Source organism: Eulemur rufifrons, chromosome 4 (assembly GCF_041146395.1).
Source record: "Eulemur rufifrons isolate Redbay chromosome 4, OSU_ERuf_1, whole genome shotgun sequence".
NCBI classification, from domain to species: domain Eukaryota; kingdom Metazoa; phylum Chordata; class Mammalia; order Primates; family Lemuridae; genus Eulemur; species Eulemur rufifrons.
The window spans coordinates 78,921,520-78,941,270 of NC_090986.1; the positions used below are offsets into that span (position 1 = coordinate 78,921,520).

General features: G+C 40.6%; 1 protein-coding gene across 2 annotated transcripts in view; it reads left to right on the forward strand.

Annotated features, from left to right (window-relative positions):
* The window catches only part of ATP8A2 (ATPase phospholipid transporting 8A2), a 494,649-nt gene that overhangs the window by 97,105 nt on the left and 377,793 nt on the right, over nucleotides 1-19,751 (forward strand). For both annotated transcript variants that reach the window (XM_069467429.1, XM_069467431.1), the window contains exons 3-7: nucleotides 12,145-12,244; nucleotides 12,710-12,808; nucleotides 14,208-14,253; nucleotides 14,912-14,952; nucleotides 19,055-19,128. In XM_069467429.1, coding sequence (XP_069323530.1) covers nucleotides 12,145-12,244; nucleotides 12,710-12,808; nucleotides 14,208-14,253; nucleotides 14,912-14,952; nucleotides 19,055-19,128 — 360 coding nt within the window. The remainder of the gene's footprint in view (nucleotides 1-12,144; nucleotides 12,245-12,709; nucleotides 12,809-14,207; nucleotides 14,254-14,911; nucleotides 14,953-19,054; nucleotides 19,129-19,751) is intronic.

A 19,751-nucleotide genomic window follows, 5' to 3' on the forward strand; every position in this document is an offset into this window, starting at 1 on the left:
ACTATTGTTCTGTGAAACTTATAGGCTTCACATTTCACTGTAACACATTTAGGACAGAACAAAACACAGAGTAACTAGGTAAAGCTACTACTTTTTAGGTATGATTTAACCTTTCAAAAGAGTGGTTAATTTTAGGACTAATCATTGTGTAGGGAAATTCCTGACTAGGGAAATAAAAAGTATGATATCTACACAAAAATTGAATTTTTTATACTAAATGACTTTTTCATATTTAAGGGAAACATAAGGGTATTTTTTGCATATGAATACTCATGAATATTTATTTGATTTTACATTGTTAGTTCATTTTTTTTTTTTTTTTTGAGACAGAGTCTTGCTCTGTTGCCCAGGCTAGAGTGCCGTGGTGTCATCATAATTCACTGCAAACTCAAATGCCTGGGCTCAAGAGATCCTCCTGCCTCAGCCTTTCAAGTAGCTGGGACTACAGGCAGGTGATACCATGCCTGGCCTGATACTTCTATTTTTTATAGAGACGGAGTCTTGCCATATTGCTCAGGCAGGTCCGTTTTTCTTTTAATGGGCTGAATTTGTAGGTATGTAAAGCCACCTTAAGCAGATATCTAAAATTTAGGCATTTATTTTTCCTAGTCTCCCCTCCCTCTTAAAGATAACTATACCAAAATAAGATTTTTCTTCTCTAGCACTTGTTCACTGTAGTTGTTGCCCATTTCACCTGACGCATATGCTGTATACCGCACCTGTGGACGCACTCCGAATGCAAGCTGAAGGTGCCCACTACGGGGGAGGTGTTACGCACGGTGTGGGGATGTAAAGGTTAATAAGGTGGGATTTGCATGGTAGGAGAGAGACACAGTGTGTATTTGTGAGAAAAGTATCAGTATTAAGGCCACAAATATAGAAGTAATATTTGTGTGTCCGCTTGGATTTTCATATAGTGGACTCTTATTAATAGAATTTGAAACTTTACTTTTAAAATCCCTCATCACAGAAAGCAATCAATAAGCTGTACAGGTTGTAAAGAGACTTGAGTGCTTCAATGGTCACTCATCCCACAAAATGCTCTTCCTACACACGTGTATCTGTTTCTGGTCAGTCTCTCAGACATTTGTCTTGTACTCTTTGTATGTCAAAGGTACTATGAAAAAGCTTAATATTCAAATGAGTGGTCTAGAAAACTACTAAATGTAAATTACTTAATAGATAATAGAGTTACTAGTTAGACAATACCAAGAGGTCTTATAAATGGACACCGAAAAGATCAAGAAACCACTGGGAAAAATGGCAAAGTATATGAGGAGATAATATAGCCCCAAAATATATACAAATATGTTCAACTTTGTTAATAGTCAAGGAGACACAAATTAATGTGACAATTATGTATTACTTGCATACTGTTAAAGAAAACTGTTAATACCTGTTGCTGGCAGGGATATGCATATAAAAACAACACATTGCTGGTGGAAATGTGCAGTTTTAAAACCTTTTGGGAAGTTACTGCTACCTATTAAAATAAAAAATTTATGCTCCCTTTGGAAAAGAAAAAAGACATTGGGTAGAAACTTAGGAAATCTGAATGAAGTGTGGACTTTAATTAATAATTTTTAAACATAACCCTTAGCATCATTGATTTTACTTCAGGCAGTGTATCTCATAGACTTAAACTCACTGGTTTTCAGGGACATATGAATGTGAATATTTATTGTGACATGTCCTATAGTATAAAAAGTCCGGAAAAACAGTAAATGGTCATCATGGGAGATGGCTAAATACATTACAGAATCTAATGTAGCCATTAAAAAGAATGAATTAGAACTATACCATTGACTTGCAGGAATTTTACAGTATTATTGAGTGAAGAAAGCAAAATGCAGAAAATGTGTAATGTTCCCTATTTGTGGACCACTGGCACTGCTCTGATTGTTGGTGAGTACGTGTGCGTGTCTATGTAAGATCGCGTGAGTTCGGAGGAAAGGATGAGAGGTATATAGGTTGTCATTAACATAACCATGTATAAATCACTTACATGTTTGTATCCGATTATGCACATACCCACAGAAGCAGCTATACTTGGAACGTAAGTTTCAGGACATATGCCCATTACAGGGCCCTGGGAGGTACCCTGCAATATGTCCTCGTGGCCAGTTATTTTTGTCTAACTGGATAGATTTGAACCTTGATTGGGGAAGAACACTGTCCCTTTTCACACAGACTTCCCCCTCACCTTTCCTCTCCTGTTAGGGGGCTTTGGAGTGGCACATTTTGGGCATCTCAGGAAGGGAAAGTTGAGTTGGAAATAACATTTAGTACGGGTTTAGGGATATACGTGTGTGGTGTGCAGTCACTTTTGTGAATAGGTAAATTATTAATTATCCCAGCATAGGAGTAAGTGCCAGAAATGCTCTTCCTGCCCAACACCTGGCCTGGGGTTGCGATATGGTGGAGCGTTGCTAGAGCTAACAAAACACCAGTTGGCACAGTGCGCTTGAAGTGTGTGAGTCATGTTGGAGAAACAGTGTGTGAAGTGCGCGGGGCCAGATGCTAGTCTGCAGATTTTACGTTTCACTTATGAAAGAAATTTGATAGAAATTACTCTGAATTTGGCAATCATATATATATTCATATGACATATTTATTGATAAATTGTGGAGCTGAAAGAAACTTTGCCCGAAGATTAATGCAAAGTAATTGATCAGCGATAGCTAGAGGAAAGAATGAATTTTCTTTCTATTCTTTTCTATACAAACCCTTACACAATTGTCATGCCAGAAATTAGGCAAACAAAATTAAAAATGTTGGGGGAAAGTATTATAGAATGCCAATCAGATAGTTAATAAAAATACTATGTTTTCTGGGTATCGTGAGGTAGTATTTTTCAGCTTTCATGAATTTGTAATATGTTGTGATTTTTTCCATTCTAAATAAACGTTCCCTTTGTGCCCAATTTTGTTTTTGTCATTCTGTATTTTTCTGAAGGCAAGATTCCCACACTGTGTGCGTATTGTATACAAATTGCATCCAGGCCTCACAAATCTGGTTATAACTCTGGGTATATAAGTGAATAAATTAAATGAAAAGACGAGAAAACATTTTAGATTTACTTAGAAATGAACTGTAGTACTTTGTGTTTTTACATTAAACAGCCACGCGTGAGTATACAAGAGCCAAATGCGATAAGGCATTAAAGTTCTTCCTTAAACATTACTTCTCTGAGGATTTGCGTTAAGATAATTGCTGAGGAACTTGAAAGTCATCTGGCCGAGACTGCTGCTCCTGTTTACTTTGCAGGAAATGCTGCTGTGATGTCTGGCCAGCAGAGGGCACTGTGCCGTTGGTCTGAGAGCTGCAGTGAGCTCTCAACCTGCAAGGTGCGGAGAGGCGGTTAAGAGAATGAATATTTGATGTGGCCAGCTTGGAGCTCACTGTATAAGATGAGAAATTCTCTCTCTCTGACTTTGTCTGTCTGTCTGCCTGTCTTACACACATACACACGCACACACACACGCACACAGAGCTGAAAGGGATGGATGAATTTCAGATTGCACACTTTGGGTAGACAGGAATAAGGAAAAGCTTCTCAGAGAAGATGACCCCTTGGGCTGTTGGCTCAGAAGAGGAGAAGGATGTGGTTTGATGAAAAGAAGAAAGAAAGATGTTCTAGGAATTTGGCAGAGGATGAAAGGAAGCAAGAGAACTTAATAAGAACTGATACTCTTCAGGATACAGTGCTTTCCATTTAAAGGGGAAGAACTTTAATCTCCATTTCTCCATGGGGGGAGTTACAGGGTAAAGAGCCCAGTGCTGAAAGCAGACGACTCATCTCGAAGGAAGACAGAGCAATTTGTCCTCCGAGTGTTGGGCTGATGTTTGTTTCTTGTTAGACTCTTATGGGGCAGATTAGAATTTCCTGTTCTTTTATCCATGATCTAGGGCACTTTTGTTGCAGGCAAAAGGAAGTGATTCTGGGAAGCAGAATCAGATATGAGTAGTGACCAGCTCTGTTTGTGGTGGGAATTAGTATAAGGACAAATTGGGTTTTTAGCCTACTTTCATGTTCCAGTAAACAGCTCCTTATGTATGCCCAGTCCTGCAATTAGCTGCAAGGAGGGACTGTCCCTTGATAGTTACAGCTGGATACTATTTATTTTCATTTAAAATATTAAATTATTGTGAAAATAATACAGTGCCCTAGATCATGGATAAAAGAATAGGAAATTCTAAAGTGCCCCATAGGAGTCTAATAAGAAACAAACATCAGTCCAACACTCGGAGGACAAAACTGTTATGTCTTCCTTCGAGATGAATCACCTGGCTTTCAAGTAGGTATTAGGTTGGTGTGAAAGTAATTGCAGTTTCAGACCATGAATTTGAAATCATTATAACTAGGCTCAAACACATCTTTATTAATCAAAATAGGAATGATTATAATCAACACATTTTTTGCCGAGAAATAAGTTTGTTTATTCCTCTAGCATAAAAATCCGTACTTTGGGATTCGACAAACTCTTGGAAAGCATTTTCTGCATCCTGCTGGTTGTGGAAGCATTTTTCCTGCAAAAAGTTGTTGAGATGCTTGAAAAGTGGTAGTTGGTTGGTGAGAGGTCAGGTGAACATGGCGGATGAGCCAAAACTTCACAGCCCAATTTGTTCAATTTTTGAAGCGTTGGTTGTGTGACATGCAATCGGAGAATTGGGCCCTTTCTGTTGTTGACCAATGCCAGCTGCAGGCGTTGCAGTTTTCAATGCATCTCATCATTTGCTGAGCAGACTTCTCAGATGTAATGGTTTTGCCAGGATTCAGAAAGCTATAGTGGATCAGACTGGCAGCAGACTACCAAAGAGTGACCTTTTTTTGGTGCAAATTTGGCTTTGGAAAGTGCTTTGGAGCTTCTTTTCAGTCCAACCACTGAGCTGGTCATCGCCAGTTGTATAAAATCTACTTTTCGTCACCCGTCACAATCCGATCTAGAAATGGTTCGTTGTTGTTGCGTACAAGAAGAGAAGACCACACTTCAAAGCAACGATGTTTTCTTTATTTTTGGTCAGCTCATGAGGCACCCACTTATCGAGTTTTTCCACCTTTCCAGTTTGCTTCAAATGCCAAATAACCGTAGAATGGTCGACCTTGAGTTCTTCGGCAACTCGTGTATTTGTAAGAGGATCAGCTGCAATGAGTGCTCTCAATTGGTCGTTGTCAACTTCCGATGGTGGCCACGGTGCTCCTCATCTTCAAGGCTCTCCTCTCCTTTGCAAAACTTCTTGAACCACCAGGGCACTGTACATTCGTTAGCAGTTCCTGGGCCAAATGTGCTGTTGATGTTGCGAGTTGTCTCTGCTACTTTATGACCCATCTTGAACTTGAATAAGAAAATTGCTTGATTTTGCTTTTTGTCTAACATCATTTCCGTAGTCTAAAATAAATATAAAATAAACAGCAAGTAATAAGTCATTAGCAAAAAAACATAAAGTGAGAAAAGCACATTAAAATGATATATAACATAACCACATTTATTTAAGAATGTATTCCAATATCAAATGGCAAATTTCAACAATGCTAAACCCATGGTTATTTTTGCACCAATCTAATAGTTGAAAGTTCAAATAGTGTGGAGGGACTTATCATGAACACCAGTAGGCTCTTGCCCATGCGATCCTGTTCCACCACAGGCAACCATTTTGAACTCTGTTTTTAATTCTTTTGGTGGTTGCTACCATATTTGAAAATTAAGTTTAGAAATGTGTTTTTCACTGTATTTTTGAGTTAAGTTTAGAAATGACTTCTGAATTCTCTTATAGATAAAAATGTAACTTATTTACTTCAGGGTCAAGTAGTGAAGTAGTGTATCATGTTTGCCTCTTTTCTGGCATAACTTACTTTTCCTACATCATTTTCCTACTTAAACAAATTTTTTTTGTGTATTCATCCCTATCTTTTTTCATCAAATTGGTACGTATTTATATTATGCAACCTCTCTATACATTTTAAAAATGAGCTATCAGAATAATCTCTTGGTTTTACCCTTGCCCCCCACACCGCGAGATCTCCTTCCTAGACAAACTGTAGATGTGTTGTTGTACAGCAGTCATCCAGAACTTTCTTGGGTTAGAGTCCCTAATATTTGTATACTGCGTTTGCGTGTATGGGGGTGGTTCTTTATTGATAACTGTCTAGTATTGTTGAAGCACAATTGTAGTAAGGAGCTTCCTGAGAAAGCTTATGTGAAAAGTAAATTTGAGTGTCTGATAGCTTGGCTGGGATAGAAATCTAAAGTGTTGCTCTAGCTATGTTTCTATGAAGAAGTTCAATGTCATATTGATTTTTTTCCTTTTATAAATAAGCTCTTTTGAAAAACATTTTTATGTTTTAAAAATATTTGGTATTCCATACTTAAAATTTTTGGTGTGGGTCTTTTATTGCTTTAGGTACTTGGTGAGCCCTTTCAATCAGCAACCCTATTTCTTATTGTTTTAGGAAATTTTCTTATATAACATTTTAACGTTCTCTTTCTCTGGTTTCTGGGGAACTCTTAAGGGTTGGGTATTGGCTCTTCTATTGCTATTGTTAACTTTATTTTATTTTTCATTTTGTTTTATATTTTAGGAGATTTGCTTACCTATATTTTTCACCTCTTTTATTGCATTATTTTAGTTAGGCTAGCATCTCTTTAGAAACAGCATCTTATTCTTGTTTTATGCGAATGTTTTCTCATCTGATGACTCTGAGGATATTAGCATTTTAAAGTATTCTTTTAAAGTTTCCTGTACTGTTTCCTCAAGTCTCCCTTTTTTTTTTGGTTTTCATTTTGAGTCTCTTTTTCATGGTGGGGACTGACTGTCTACACATATCTGGTAACTTTCCAGAGAGAAAACAGAAAAGGCCAGTGGGTGCCCTGTGAGCACAGGGCCAGCTAGCAAGCTTCACTTCTAGGTGAAGGACTTTCAGACCTGAGTGTGTGAGGCTTGGTTGGTTGCCCCTGGGATACTCCTTGGCTGTGGGTGTCATGGGCTGGCTGTGGAAGGTTCTGTGCAGCCAGGAGAGGGGGACTTGTGAGAGAGGAGCAGCGCTTCCTTTATTTAGCTTCTTGGTTTTACCCCTTCATAGTTTATCTTGTGTAGTTTCTCCAGACTCCCAACCCTGATCTCCTGGACCAGCTCTCCTGTGTGTAGAGGTTAAACGCTCCCCTGTGCCTTCTGTCCTGGCTCTGACCCTTTCCATCACTGAGGGCTCCAGCTCAGGTGTCTCCGCAGCTCTGCGGGCGTAAGCTGCCCTCTGTCTCTCCATGGGCTCCTGTATCCCCAACACACGGGGGCTGTGCCCGTCTATGCCCTGCCCGAAATGTGACTGTGATGGTTAATTCTATGTGTCAACTTGACAGGGCCGCGGGGAGTCCGGGTGTCTGGTCAGACATTAGCCTGAGTGTGTCTGCGAGGGCATCTTTGGTTGGGGTTGGCACCTGAAGCAGCAGGTGGAGTGAAGCAGTTGCCCTCCCGGACGTGGGGGCCGCAGCGAGGAGATGAACAGAAAAAGGCTGACCCCTGACCCCCACCAAGCGAGAGAGAACTCCTCCTGCCTGATGGCCTTCCAACTGGGACGTGGGCTTTTTTCCTGCCTCCTGGAGCCTGCTGGCGTTTAGACTAGAACCACACTGTTGGCCCTGCTGGTCGGGGGGTTTGCCAGACTCCACAATTTGTAAGTCTCTCCTCCCCATATATACACGTTTCTCTGGTTAATATCATGCCACTCTTATTAGAACTGAATCATTCTCTTAAAATGGGTTGGTGTTTCTTCCGAGAAACCAGTTGTGAAGGTGACTGTGCTTCCTGCCTCCCAGGCCAGGGTCCGTAGGCTGCAGCAACCCCTCCGTGGGTTCCGAACTTGCCGCGGCTCATGCTCAAAAGGCGTCTGGGACACATGCTGAACTTGCCTGGCAAAGGCAGAAAGGAGTCTATTTTAGGAAAAACCCCATCGCCTTAGCCAATGATTCCATTCCCAGTTGTTTTTTAACGTGGCTGTGTAATTTTACATCCCTTTCTACTATGTTGGTGGTGTCCCCGCAGGCAGAGGTGATAAATACGTGTCCTTTTTACAGCTGTGAGTCTGACACCAATAATACATGTCCTTTTCACAGCTGTGAGTCTGAAGCTAGTTAGCCTTTAGATTGTGCCATGATTGCTGTTAGAATCCCACACGTAAACAGGCTTGTTTTCCTCATGTCTCTGTTGTTAAATTTCAATCTGATAACTCCATAGCTGTGTTCACTTTATGAAAATTTGAGCTGTACACTTTGGTATTGTGCATGTTCCTGTACATGAATGATAAACTAAGAAAAATTCAATTAGCATTCAATATTTGAATAGTTTGACCATCATGCAAGAAATGCAGAAAAATAAAATAATATAGCTCATCTCCAGTTTTTGATATCTGTGAACCCCTTTGACTCTTTAAAGCAGGAAGGACTGACAGGTTCTGCTTTTCACCCACATCTAAGTTAAACACTGTGCTTTCTGTACTAGTGATCACTACGTACCAGTCGTCTCGCGCCCTGCCGTTCTCCCAGATGGTCTGCTTCAGTCTGGCTTTGCATTCAGACCTTGTTCAGTGTTATGGTTTCTGAACTCTGCCCGGGAAGCATCCTTTCTGAGAGGTGTGTCCTCCCCTGAGAACCCTGCCTCCTTGACTAGGGGCAGAGACGTGGGGAGCATAAGCAGGTGGGTTTAGGGTCTTCTATTAATATTCGGGATAACTTGATTCCAGAGTCCACCTCACTTGATTTAGAGCATGTCAACTCTTTGGAAAGCCTTAAACTTTCCCTTTTGGCAGGGATTATTTCCTTGTGTTTGGAAAGAATATACTGCATTCTGGGTGAAGGGTCAGGGTGGTGTAATCGAATGCAATATATCATGATATTAGAGTTTGCTACCTTGACCTATTTGCTTTTCTTTTGGGGCAGTGACAGAATCGGGCCTGGATTGTGATGATTCCTGTACTTGTTGAGACCAGGTTTTTTCATAACAAGTATTTGTTGTTTTTTTCCATTGAAACTAGAAAATCCCATTTAAAATGATCCTTCAAGCCTTGCAGGGCAAAATTAAATAAATCTCACAACTCATTTTTATTTGATTTTATGTATCAAGTTCACATTTTTGTTTTCTGGGACCTACTTTTCAATGGTGTCACGTTTAATGACATTAGCCATAAATATCTGATGTCTTACATTCGGAATTGGTTATCCAAACTGGGAGATTTCCCTGTCAACATGCTTGGTGGTCAAAATGTTATCTTCTTCTCAGCTCACGTTTCCATGCAAGTGTTAAGATAAAGTATTTCTTGTCCAGAGTTACTTATTGAATAATGCATCGAGTGACAGAACAGATTTGAAATCCGATAGCAGCGGACACTCACACTGTTTAATAGGAATTATGGGCACGCTCTGATTTGTGAACTTACATTCAAAGGTGTATTATAAGTTGCTTGATTAGCAGTCAAACTCCAAGAATTTAAAAAATTTCCTCCTTGATTTCCTCATTGGCCTGTTGGAGCATGTTGTTTAATTTCTGTGTGTTTATGTAGTTTCTGAGGTTCCTCTTGCTATTGACATCTAACTTTATTCCATTGTGGTCAGAAAAGTTACTTGATCTGATTCTACTTTTTTGAATTTGTTGAGACTTGTTTTGTGGCCTAAGATATGGTCTATTCTGGGAATGCACTGTGTGCTTATGAAAAAATATGTATTCGGTAGCAGCTGGGTGAAATGTTCTGTAAATACCACCTAGGCCTGTTTTGTCTAGTGTCTAGTTTAACTCTGATGTTTCTTTGTTAATTTTCTGTGCATTACTGAGAGTGCGGAGTTGAAGTCCTCTTCTATAGCATTGCAGTCTCTCTCTTTCCCTTTAGATCTGTTCATGTTGCTTTCTATACGAAGGTGCTCCAGTGTTGGGTGCATAGATAATTCAATTCTATAATGACCTTTTTCGTCTCTTTTTATTGGAGAACTGAGTTCATTCCATTCAGTGTTATGATTGATAAGTAAAGACTACTGCCATTGCGTTGCTTGTTTTCTGGTTGTTTTGTAACTCTTTCTTTCTTACTTTCTTTGCGGGTAAATGATTTTCTCTGGTAGTATGTTTTAATTTTGTTGCCTTTTATTGTTAGTATATATACTGTAGGCTTTCCCATTGTGTCTACCATGATGCTTACAAAAAACATCTTATAGCTATAACAAGTTGTTGTAAAGAGGTGACAACTTATCTTAGAGCTCAAAAAAGAACAGAAACAAAGAAAAAACAAGAAAAATTCCTCTACACTGTAACTTTATCCCCCCACACTCTGATTTTTGTTGTTCTAATTTACATATTTTTATATTGCCTATCTCTTAGCAGATTGTTGCAAGTATTAGTGTTTTTGATAGATTTGTCTTTTGGGCTTCATACTAGAGTTATGATAGGATTGCACACCACAATTACAGTGTCAGAGTATTCTGAGTTTATGTACTTAATTTTTACTACTTTTTTTGCTATTGTTGTTGTTTTTTGAGTCAGGGTCTTGCTTTGTCACCCTGAGGCGGGGAGGGGGGGTCCCTAAGCACACTCAGCATTTGCTTGAGTGGGAAATACGCACACATAGCTGGGGCCATGTGCCAACGGTGTGTGTGTCTGTCTGTTTTATACAGATGAAATCTCAGCTTCAAATGTCATGGTCACGCTATCTTGCAAGATACTTCCTGCAGTCTTATCTTAGAGTGTGTGAGCCTTCATGCTTCTTTTGCTGCTAAATGTTGGTTGCTTTATTTCAGTGGTCAGGATTGTCGTAAAGGAATGCGTGATGTTCTATTTGACTTTGTTCTCTAAGCTGTAGTTGAGAAAACTTGTACCACAAGCTGTCGTATATATAAGCATGATAGTTTTCCCTACTCTTTAATGAGCTTAAGAATGTCAGCTAGTTTATTCTGTCTGGCTGAATTTTACAGTGACATCCTATTACCCCATAGGGCCACATAGACAAGGAGGGGCTCTGTGTAAGCAAATTTTCTAGCTAATCCAGGAATATTCCTTCAAGTGCCATATTCTTTAAGTTCAAACTGTTTTAAAAATGGTGTTCATGTAATTTATCATACACGTCTTTAGCACCTCAGGCAGAAGAAGGCTAAACATGATTTGTCTTTAAGGACTACTGTGATCACCGTGTATTGTGAAATACCAAGCTGTTGTACCAGGGCGCGGTTTTCTGCAGGGCAGTGGCAGTCAAGGACACACGGGGCTGTTTCTCTTTCCATCCGATGACCTTGGGCTGCTATACTTTTTGAGCAGCTTTGGTTTTATTTTATCACTCCAGGTTTTGTGGCTGTCAGCTCCTACGGCAGTGTCCCCGCCTCTGCTGCATTCTGTCTCCTGAGCCCTTCGCCCCCTCGGTTTTGGTGCTTCTGATTTGTTGTGTATTCAAAACCTGCCAGATAATCTCGCAAGAATCTATTTCAAGTAAGAATAGGCTCTGAGTGATGCCTTTGGAAGGTGAGCTGCGAATCGTGTAGGTACTCTCACGGCGTGAACTTGGGTGAACCTGTGAGCGGCCAAAGGACCGTGGTTCATGTTGCCTTTGGGCTGTTTCATTGTTCCTGGACGATCTGCTACGTGCTGTGTGCTAGGAATGTAATGGAGTCGAAGGAAACATTCTTGCCGTTCCCGTAATCTGTTCTGGGGATAGAGCAGTAGATATAACATGAAGCAAAGCAGGCACTATATTGTGTAGGGGTAGACACCATACCGTGGCCTTGGATGAAGAAGAGTCATGATGAATTTGACCAAACTGAATGGAAGACGTAAGATCGGCTGTGAGGGTAGGCTAGGAAGGACAGTTTAGTCATGGAGAGACAGGATAGGGTGGAAGGGAGACGATGTCCCCAGTGGAAGCAACTGTAGGAGCAAAGGTGGCCAAATAAAGGGCGTGTGGAAGGCATGGGGTTTATCTGGGTGTGGATGGAGCGTGAAACACCTGTAGTGGTGGATAGCCGGGGAGACACCGTAGGAGAAATCAGCTCCGCAATTTCATTGTCTTGGGTTTTGAAACATTTTGTTTTTAAAGCCATCTGTAAAGCTTTTGAAACTTTTGTTCTTTGTTTTGGCTTGTACATCTATAACTGATAGTAGTGTTTTTCTTTGCATTTACAGTACGGCCAAGTACAGCGTGTTGACATTTCTACCTCGATTCTTGTATGAGCAGATTAGAAGAGCTGCTAATGCCTTCTTCCTCTTCATTGCCTTATTACAGGTAATGTTTTTAAAAAAGTTACTTAAAATTCGCAAACTTAATTACATGCAAAAGGAGATTTTGCTAAAAGGTTCTTTAACTGCAGAGTGTTACGGTACCTGAATATAGTTTGTTTCCCTCATGGGGTCATTGTGTGATAGCGGGAACAAACATGACTTGTACACAGGGAGATGTCTTTTAGTATCACCTTAAGGAAAATTACAGTGACTGAAAGAGGCATTGAAAAATGGCCCTGGAGTTATACTTTTAAGTCTTTTTCTGTTCTAAACACAGAGCCAATATTGGATAAAAATTTTTAAAATATATAAAACACATAGCTAGTTTTTAAAATGAGGTAATTATTTTTGTGTAACAGAGATGGAACAGAACTGCAAAAGAGTGAGCCACGAGTGCCACAATTTTAACAATTTCAGTGGAGAGGATTTTAACGTGCCAGCTTCCCTCTTGTGGTTTCTTCTCTTGCAGCAAATCCCAGACGTATCTCCAACAGGAAGATACACCACGCTGGTGCCATTGATCATTATTTTAACAATCGCAGGCATCAAAGAGATCATAGAAGATTTTGTAAGTTTTTGCTTTTGGATAATAAAAGCATGTATGTAAAATAACTTATAACTCATGTTTTGCCTTGGATGACATGCTTAAGACAGGAAACTGAGCTATAGCTATGGCTTAATGAGCCCCTCCAGACCCATGATGGTATTTTTTGGGAGGGGGCGTGTACTCAGAGTGTCCTAAATACCTGTACGGTGACACTGAAGCAGTTCACACTTCATTTTTGACTGTTTGGTCTCTTGACCTCTTTAATTTTTATCGCTGGTGTTCCTTATAGCCCACGCTAGAACTTGCTAATGTGGGTAGCTACTGAAGCATTATACAGGGTGTCCCACAAGTCTCCACACAAAGGAAAACTTTTGTACAATGTTGTAATGAGTATTTTGTAAGTAAAGGTACATTTAGCTACAATTTCCCATTTGCCCTGTGTATGGTGACTTGTGGGCCACCCTGCAGTGCTGTCTAGGAGAGCAGTGTTGTGTTTGCTGAGCCTGAGGGAGCTCTGTAAGAATCTCCTCCTCACGCATATTCCCGTGTATCTCTGAGTTCACTGGCTACAGCCATATTCCTATTCTCTCTCCCTCTCTATACATCTATGTGCCCCCTGTCTCTCTGTCTCTGCATTTGCTTCTCCCGCCCTTACTCTCCTTCCTCCTTCCCCCACACTCACACACTCGCCCTCACACTCATGTATACATCTTTCTGGGAACAGGTAAATAAATAAATGTAATACAAGTTGAACATTCTAATCCAAAACTTCGAACTCTGAAGTGCTCCAAAATTCACAACGTTTTGAGCGCTGACATGATACAACAAGTGGAAAATTCCTGACCTCATATGACGGGTGTACAAAATTATGATAAATATTGTCTGAAATTACCTTGAGGCTATGTATGTATATAAGGTGTATATGAAACATAAATGAATAAGTTTCATGTTTAGACTTGGGTCCTCCCGCTGAGATAGCTCATTATATATACACAAATATTCCAAAATCTGAAATAATCTGAAATTTGAAACACTTCTGGTCCCAAGCATTTAGGATAAGGGATACGTAACCTGTGCACATCAAAGCAAAGCTACTTCATCAGTCAGATGAAATCAGTTGTTTGTTGTTGGGTTTATCATACTGAATAATTTTAGTCCGATCTAAAACAAGGAGTGAGAAGTTTCGTATTTCAAAGTGCTTGTTGTTAGAACCAAAATGTAACAATTGAAACCACAGTAGACTACATCTCAATTTATCGAGTAATGATAGATCATAAAACTGTCAGCTGAATTTTACAGCATAAGCATTGCTGGCAGTTAGTTCCCTCGTCCCTTTGTATTTCAGATCTCATTGTTTGCTATTTCAATTATTCATTTGGAACTTTGGAATGTAAGAACTTTTTTTTTCTTTCTGTAACAGAAGCGACATAAGGCAGATAATGCGGTGAACAAAAAGAAAACAATAGGTAAGATACCAGGCTGAATCCCTCTTTCCACTATAAAACTTAAGGATAAGATCTGCATTTAAGGAATTTTGAGTAAGTGGTTAATGATATTGAGATAAATTGGGAAAATGATCTATAAAACACTTTAAAGGAATAGTAAAATAACAAATGAACAGTATTTTAGGGCTGATACTTAAAATTTGAACACAATTTGTGTATTTTAGAATTTTAGAAAAGGTTGTAATTTTTAGGAAGTAGACAGTTTTTATGTTCATAAAAAGTCCAAGCATTCTTCATATCCTAAGCTTATAATCTCTCCCTACATCTCCTCTTTCTACTTTTTATTGGTTTAATTTCTACAACATCTGCTCTGCTTTTTTAAAAATTGTTTAATAGTAGGTTTTTTTTTTTTTTTTTTTTTTACTTCTGGGATGAATATAAATAGATTTAACTTACATACATACATAAACATTTATGTGTACACATTAATGTGTATATGTTACAAAGATACGTAGATTGGGGCTCCACTTTTGGGAGTGGTGGTATTATACTTTTATGTCTAAGAATATGGGATACTAGAATTAATAAATGGGATTTTAAAAGGAGATTTTTAGATTGTATGAAGCTGATTCTAATTTATCACAAGTATTAACCAATATGCTATCTTTTTCTTTTCCAGTGTTAAGAAATGGTATGTGGCATACCATTATGTGGAAAGAGGTAAAAATTAATTTTCCAGATATACCAGAAAATAATGGTTTGAAGACTTGTAATGAATTGCTAGTATTTATTGCAATATAAAATTTGTGCTAAGACATATGTCACCTCCATTTTTTTTTTTTAATTTCAGCATATTATGGAGGTACAAATGTTTAGGTTACGTATATTGCCTATACTTCCATTTTACATAACTCTTACATTGTGGGGTTTCCCCATGTGGTCTGCTTAGAACTGATGCATGTTTACTGTTCCCTGCCCCTTCAAGAATGTGCCCAATGTGTCAGCTCAAGCTGTTAACATTGTTGCTTTTGACTGATATTTCTGAAATCTCAAAGTATCTTCTGGTTTTTCCCTGGTCTTCTGTTGTTCTCTTAACCTAAGTTAGTTTGTTTTTCTTTTTAACTGTTGAGATTCTCACTTCTAACATTCTTGGTAGAAGGACCGTTACATATAGACTGGTGGTGTAGGGATTGGAGACCATCTCGGGCTGCTAGAACAAGACCCATACGGTAGTTGCTGCTCTTAACAACAGCAAGGAAGGCTTTGCCTCCAAAGCCCTGCAAGTCTGAGGTTCGGAGAGCTCAAAATTGGTGTGGGGTTTTTGGTTGTTTATGGTGATGAATGGAAAATTTAGAAGAAATCTGCCATGCCATTCGGGTATTTTATATTGGATAAAATTAGCTTTTTAAGTGAGTCTGTTTTAGCTGGACCTTCTTAATGGACACAGGATGTTTGGGGGGATGCCTCTCATTAGTCCGGCATTCAAAGCTGATTAACATGATTTCAGAAGAAAACAGCTATTCAGAGGGATGACTTAAAATAGTTTTTCTTGCTAAACATTTAGTAAACAATGTTTTTAAATACCTCTTTATGGCCCTTTATGTCTGAAAAATGCCTGTGATATGATAACTGCAGCATTTGATTTAGTTTTTGTTTTATGTTGCCTCTCTTTAGGAGAACCACTCACCATTAAAATAGTGCTTTGCATAACACCTTAACCTTTGTACTGATCTAGAAGTCCTGTATTGCAGTCCATCACGGACCTCACTCTCACTTGGAAGTGTGGTGGTTCTTGGCCAAGAGGTTGGGAATTCTTGACGTCACAGGGAGAGAAATGCTCCCAATGCTAAAGGGATTCAAGGGTTCCCAAGCACTTGGGATTTACCCCTCTGGTTCTCTAGGATTCCTTTTGGGTTTCTCTAGGGTTCCTCCCCATCCCCAGAAAGGCATCATACTGGCCAAAGGGAAGGATGATTCGGATTCTGTGTGCCTGACTCTGTCTGAAGCAGCAGGAAGTGGAGTGATGGTCTCTGATTTCTGGGTCCTGGAGTTGATGGCCTTGCCGACTCCTAGAGCTCATGACTATTTCCCACACAGATCTGGGAGAAACGCAGCAACAAAGAAACACCTGTTATGTACTTCGTCACTTGCATTTTTATTTCAATTTAAAATACATTCAGTGTATTTACTGAAATGGAGCTCTTGGCATGTACTGGACACTGTGCTAGGCGTGGGAAGAGTGAAGCGGGGCCCCTGCCCTTGAGGACTCTTGTCGTGCCATGGGTCCCCAACTTCCACTGGCATCCCCGTCACCCGGAGGACTAATAAAACCCAGATGGCTGGGCCCCACTCCCAGACTTTCTGATTCTCTGCATCTCGGGTGGTGCCCTAGAATATGCATTTTTAACAAGTTCCCAGGTGAGGCTGATGCCACTGGTCTCAGGAGCATACTCAGGAACCACGAGGGTCCTGGAAGAGACAGGCAGCTAACTATGAAACACAGCCGCTGCTGAGCCCCGTGGGGGGTGCATGTCTGTGCACTGGGGGTACCTGGGAGGGGCCAGCAGTCTAGACCCCTGGCTCAGGTGAGGGGAGGCTTCCCTCCAGCGATGCTGTTGAGCTTTCCCCAAAAGTGAATGGGAGGTGACCAGTTTCAGAGGCACAGCTGCAGGGCTGTGAGCACTTCAGTGTGAGGATGGGAATATGGGAGAAGGCAGGCGCCAGAGATGTCGGGCAAGGGGAGCTGGCTCTCATTACACAAAGCATCATCTAATCTGAGATGCCGAGGCTCAAGGCAGCCATCCCCTGGGTTGGAGGTGAATGCTGAAGACAGCACTTGGGTGGATCTCAACAGCTTTCACTGACTTTAAAAGGATCTTTTTGCTATTTCTTCAAAACTCAGAGGCATGAGGAACCTTCTGAGGCTAGAGTGGATTCAGGGATCTGGAGTGGTTACTTTCCCAGTGTACTGATTCTCTTAGACAGTACCACACATGCAAGGGACAGTCACACGTAAGAACATCAACTAGAAGACCATTTTCAAACAAAATCCCAAGTGAGTAGTTTCTCATGTACATGAAATTTCTTAGTGCTTGGTTGCTGAGATATGAATGTTCCTTTATTTAGAAAGTAAAGATGGGAGAAAGCCATAATTTCCCTTGTCCTCCCACTTTGAATTAAAAGAAACCCACTGCTTTTCTTCATTTGAAAACATGACTAATTTTCCTTCCTAGTGAGTTTTCCCCCCAATTGCTTCTTCGTGTTTTTTTTTATATAATTAAATTATTCCTGTAAAATATTTTTACTTTTAAAAAACACTTTCCATTTCCATAAGCATCCCTTGCTTTTGTACTGGTGGTTGTTAAAACAGCTCTGAGCATTTCTCCCTGCACACTTTGATAAGCAATTTGGAGCACACATAGAACACCTCACAGTAAACTCTCCTCTTTCCTGACAGAAAATTAACATGGGCACCTACTCGCTTGTAAGATCCAGTAGTTTGTCACAAGTATTATATCATTTGGACTTCTTGATTTCTAGGGAATAGCATAGAGTTCAATAGGAAAGAGAAAACAGACGTGCCCATTTTCAGTTTTGCAATTAGTACTGCACTAGGTAGGACTGATCTTTCTTTTTGTGTCATCGAGAATTCTAATGTCCTTGAGTGTCACACTCATTGTGTCCATTCAGTTACACTCACGCTGATAGGGACTGATAGCTACAGGCACTTGTTTCATCCAGGTGCTGTCCATACTTCCTTAGTCACTGCATCAACCTTAAAAAGCCAGTGGAGTTGTTTTCTCATATTAGAAGTGAGGACACCAGGTCTCTGGGAGGTGAAGCCACTCACCAAGATCACAGAGCTAGCACATGCCTACAAAGCCAGGGTTTGAGCCTTGGCATGCCTGAGTTGAAAGCCCACGTTCTTTCCGACCTGGTGCTTTCTGTGACCTTATTTAAAGGATTTATAGACACTTGGCCATGGTGCTGTTTTGGAGATGACAGCCTGCCTCCTTGGCGTAGGATCTTCTGTGCAGTGGAGTCTGTTTCCCAATGTGGTCTCTGACTTTGGCCATGACTCTCTTTCTGACTATTTCTTGGGGCTGTACAAATCTTCTCTGTTTTATGTGGTATATTTCCAGGGGGCTTTTTAGGTGCATGGCTCATGAATAAATTTAGTCCTACCTTTTAATCAGAGCACTGGCCTTCCTGTAGATTGCCCAGTTTTGAAAACTGGTTCTGACACTCACTGACTGTATGACTTTGATCAGGTTATTTTGTTTTAAGCTTCAGTTTCCCCATTTGTAAAACAGAAAAATTTATGTGTGCTAACTTAGTTGATCCTCACAGTAACTCCATGAAATATGTGATGTTATCTTCATTTTATAGATGAGAAAACTGAGGCACACAGAGTTTGCATAGCTTTTGCATGGCTACACAGCAGGGGACTGGAACCCAGAAGTTCTGGCGGGCTCTGGAGGTGCCTGTGTAACCACTCTGCCCTACGGCTACAGCTATGGAAACGTCCACGTGTTTGTAAATGGGTGGATGATTGTAATAAAATGAGATCTTTGTGGTTGTGCCAACTCATCCCTTTCTCCCTCTCCCTTTCCTTTTTTCTTTTATATTAATCATCATTGCAAAAAGGCGACATTACCAGTTGCCTGTATGGAAGCACTTTCCCTTTGTTCTTGTCAAGGAGAATAAGTTGGGCTTCTTTATCTTAAACTTCATGGCTTAGTTATATAGCAATTTTTTCTTCAAATATTTAAGCGCCTTTTTCTTTTCTTTCCCGCTTCTCTGTCCTCACCCCGCTCTCCAGGTGGCAGTGGGAGACATTGTGAAGGTCGTCAATGGGCAGTATCTTCCCGCAGACGTGGTCCTGCTCTCCTCCAGGTCAGGTGTGCTAGTGGGCGCGGGTGTTGAAATCAACGTTAAGAGCAACAAGGCGTTAAGCGGCGCCTGCACCTTTCCCCTCTGCCAACCTCCTCTCTCCGACCCGCTCTCCCATCTACTGGCCGTGCGCCTTCTCCTGGCTCCACCCTGGGTTTCTTTCTCCTGTTCATTCCTTTGTGCTTTTTCTACACTCTTTGCTTTTACCTGTGTGGATCCCTTGTGATCTCCCGGCTATTCTGGGGTCATCCTCGTTTCTAGGAGCACTGATTCAAGAGCAGTGGAGTGGTCTGTTCTATAACATCAGGCTGTAGCACATCTGAGACTTCAGAACCGGTTTCCTGATGGGCCCAGCCAGCAGTCCCTACCGCAGAACCCAATGCCGCCCCGCAGTAGAACCGCGGGCGTTTTCCCAGCATAGACGTGACCTGCCGATGGTGTCTGCTCTTCATTCATCCACATTTTGCCCCTTTTCTGCCCAAATATCCTTGCCCTGTTCTCTAGGTGGTTTTATTCTAGAAAGGTATATCATCCCTCAGTGGGGTATGTGAGGGACAACGCAGCCCTTGATTTTCCTTGGCTTGATGCATAAAAGTATACAGCAAGGAAAGAAAACCAAAATTAGG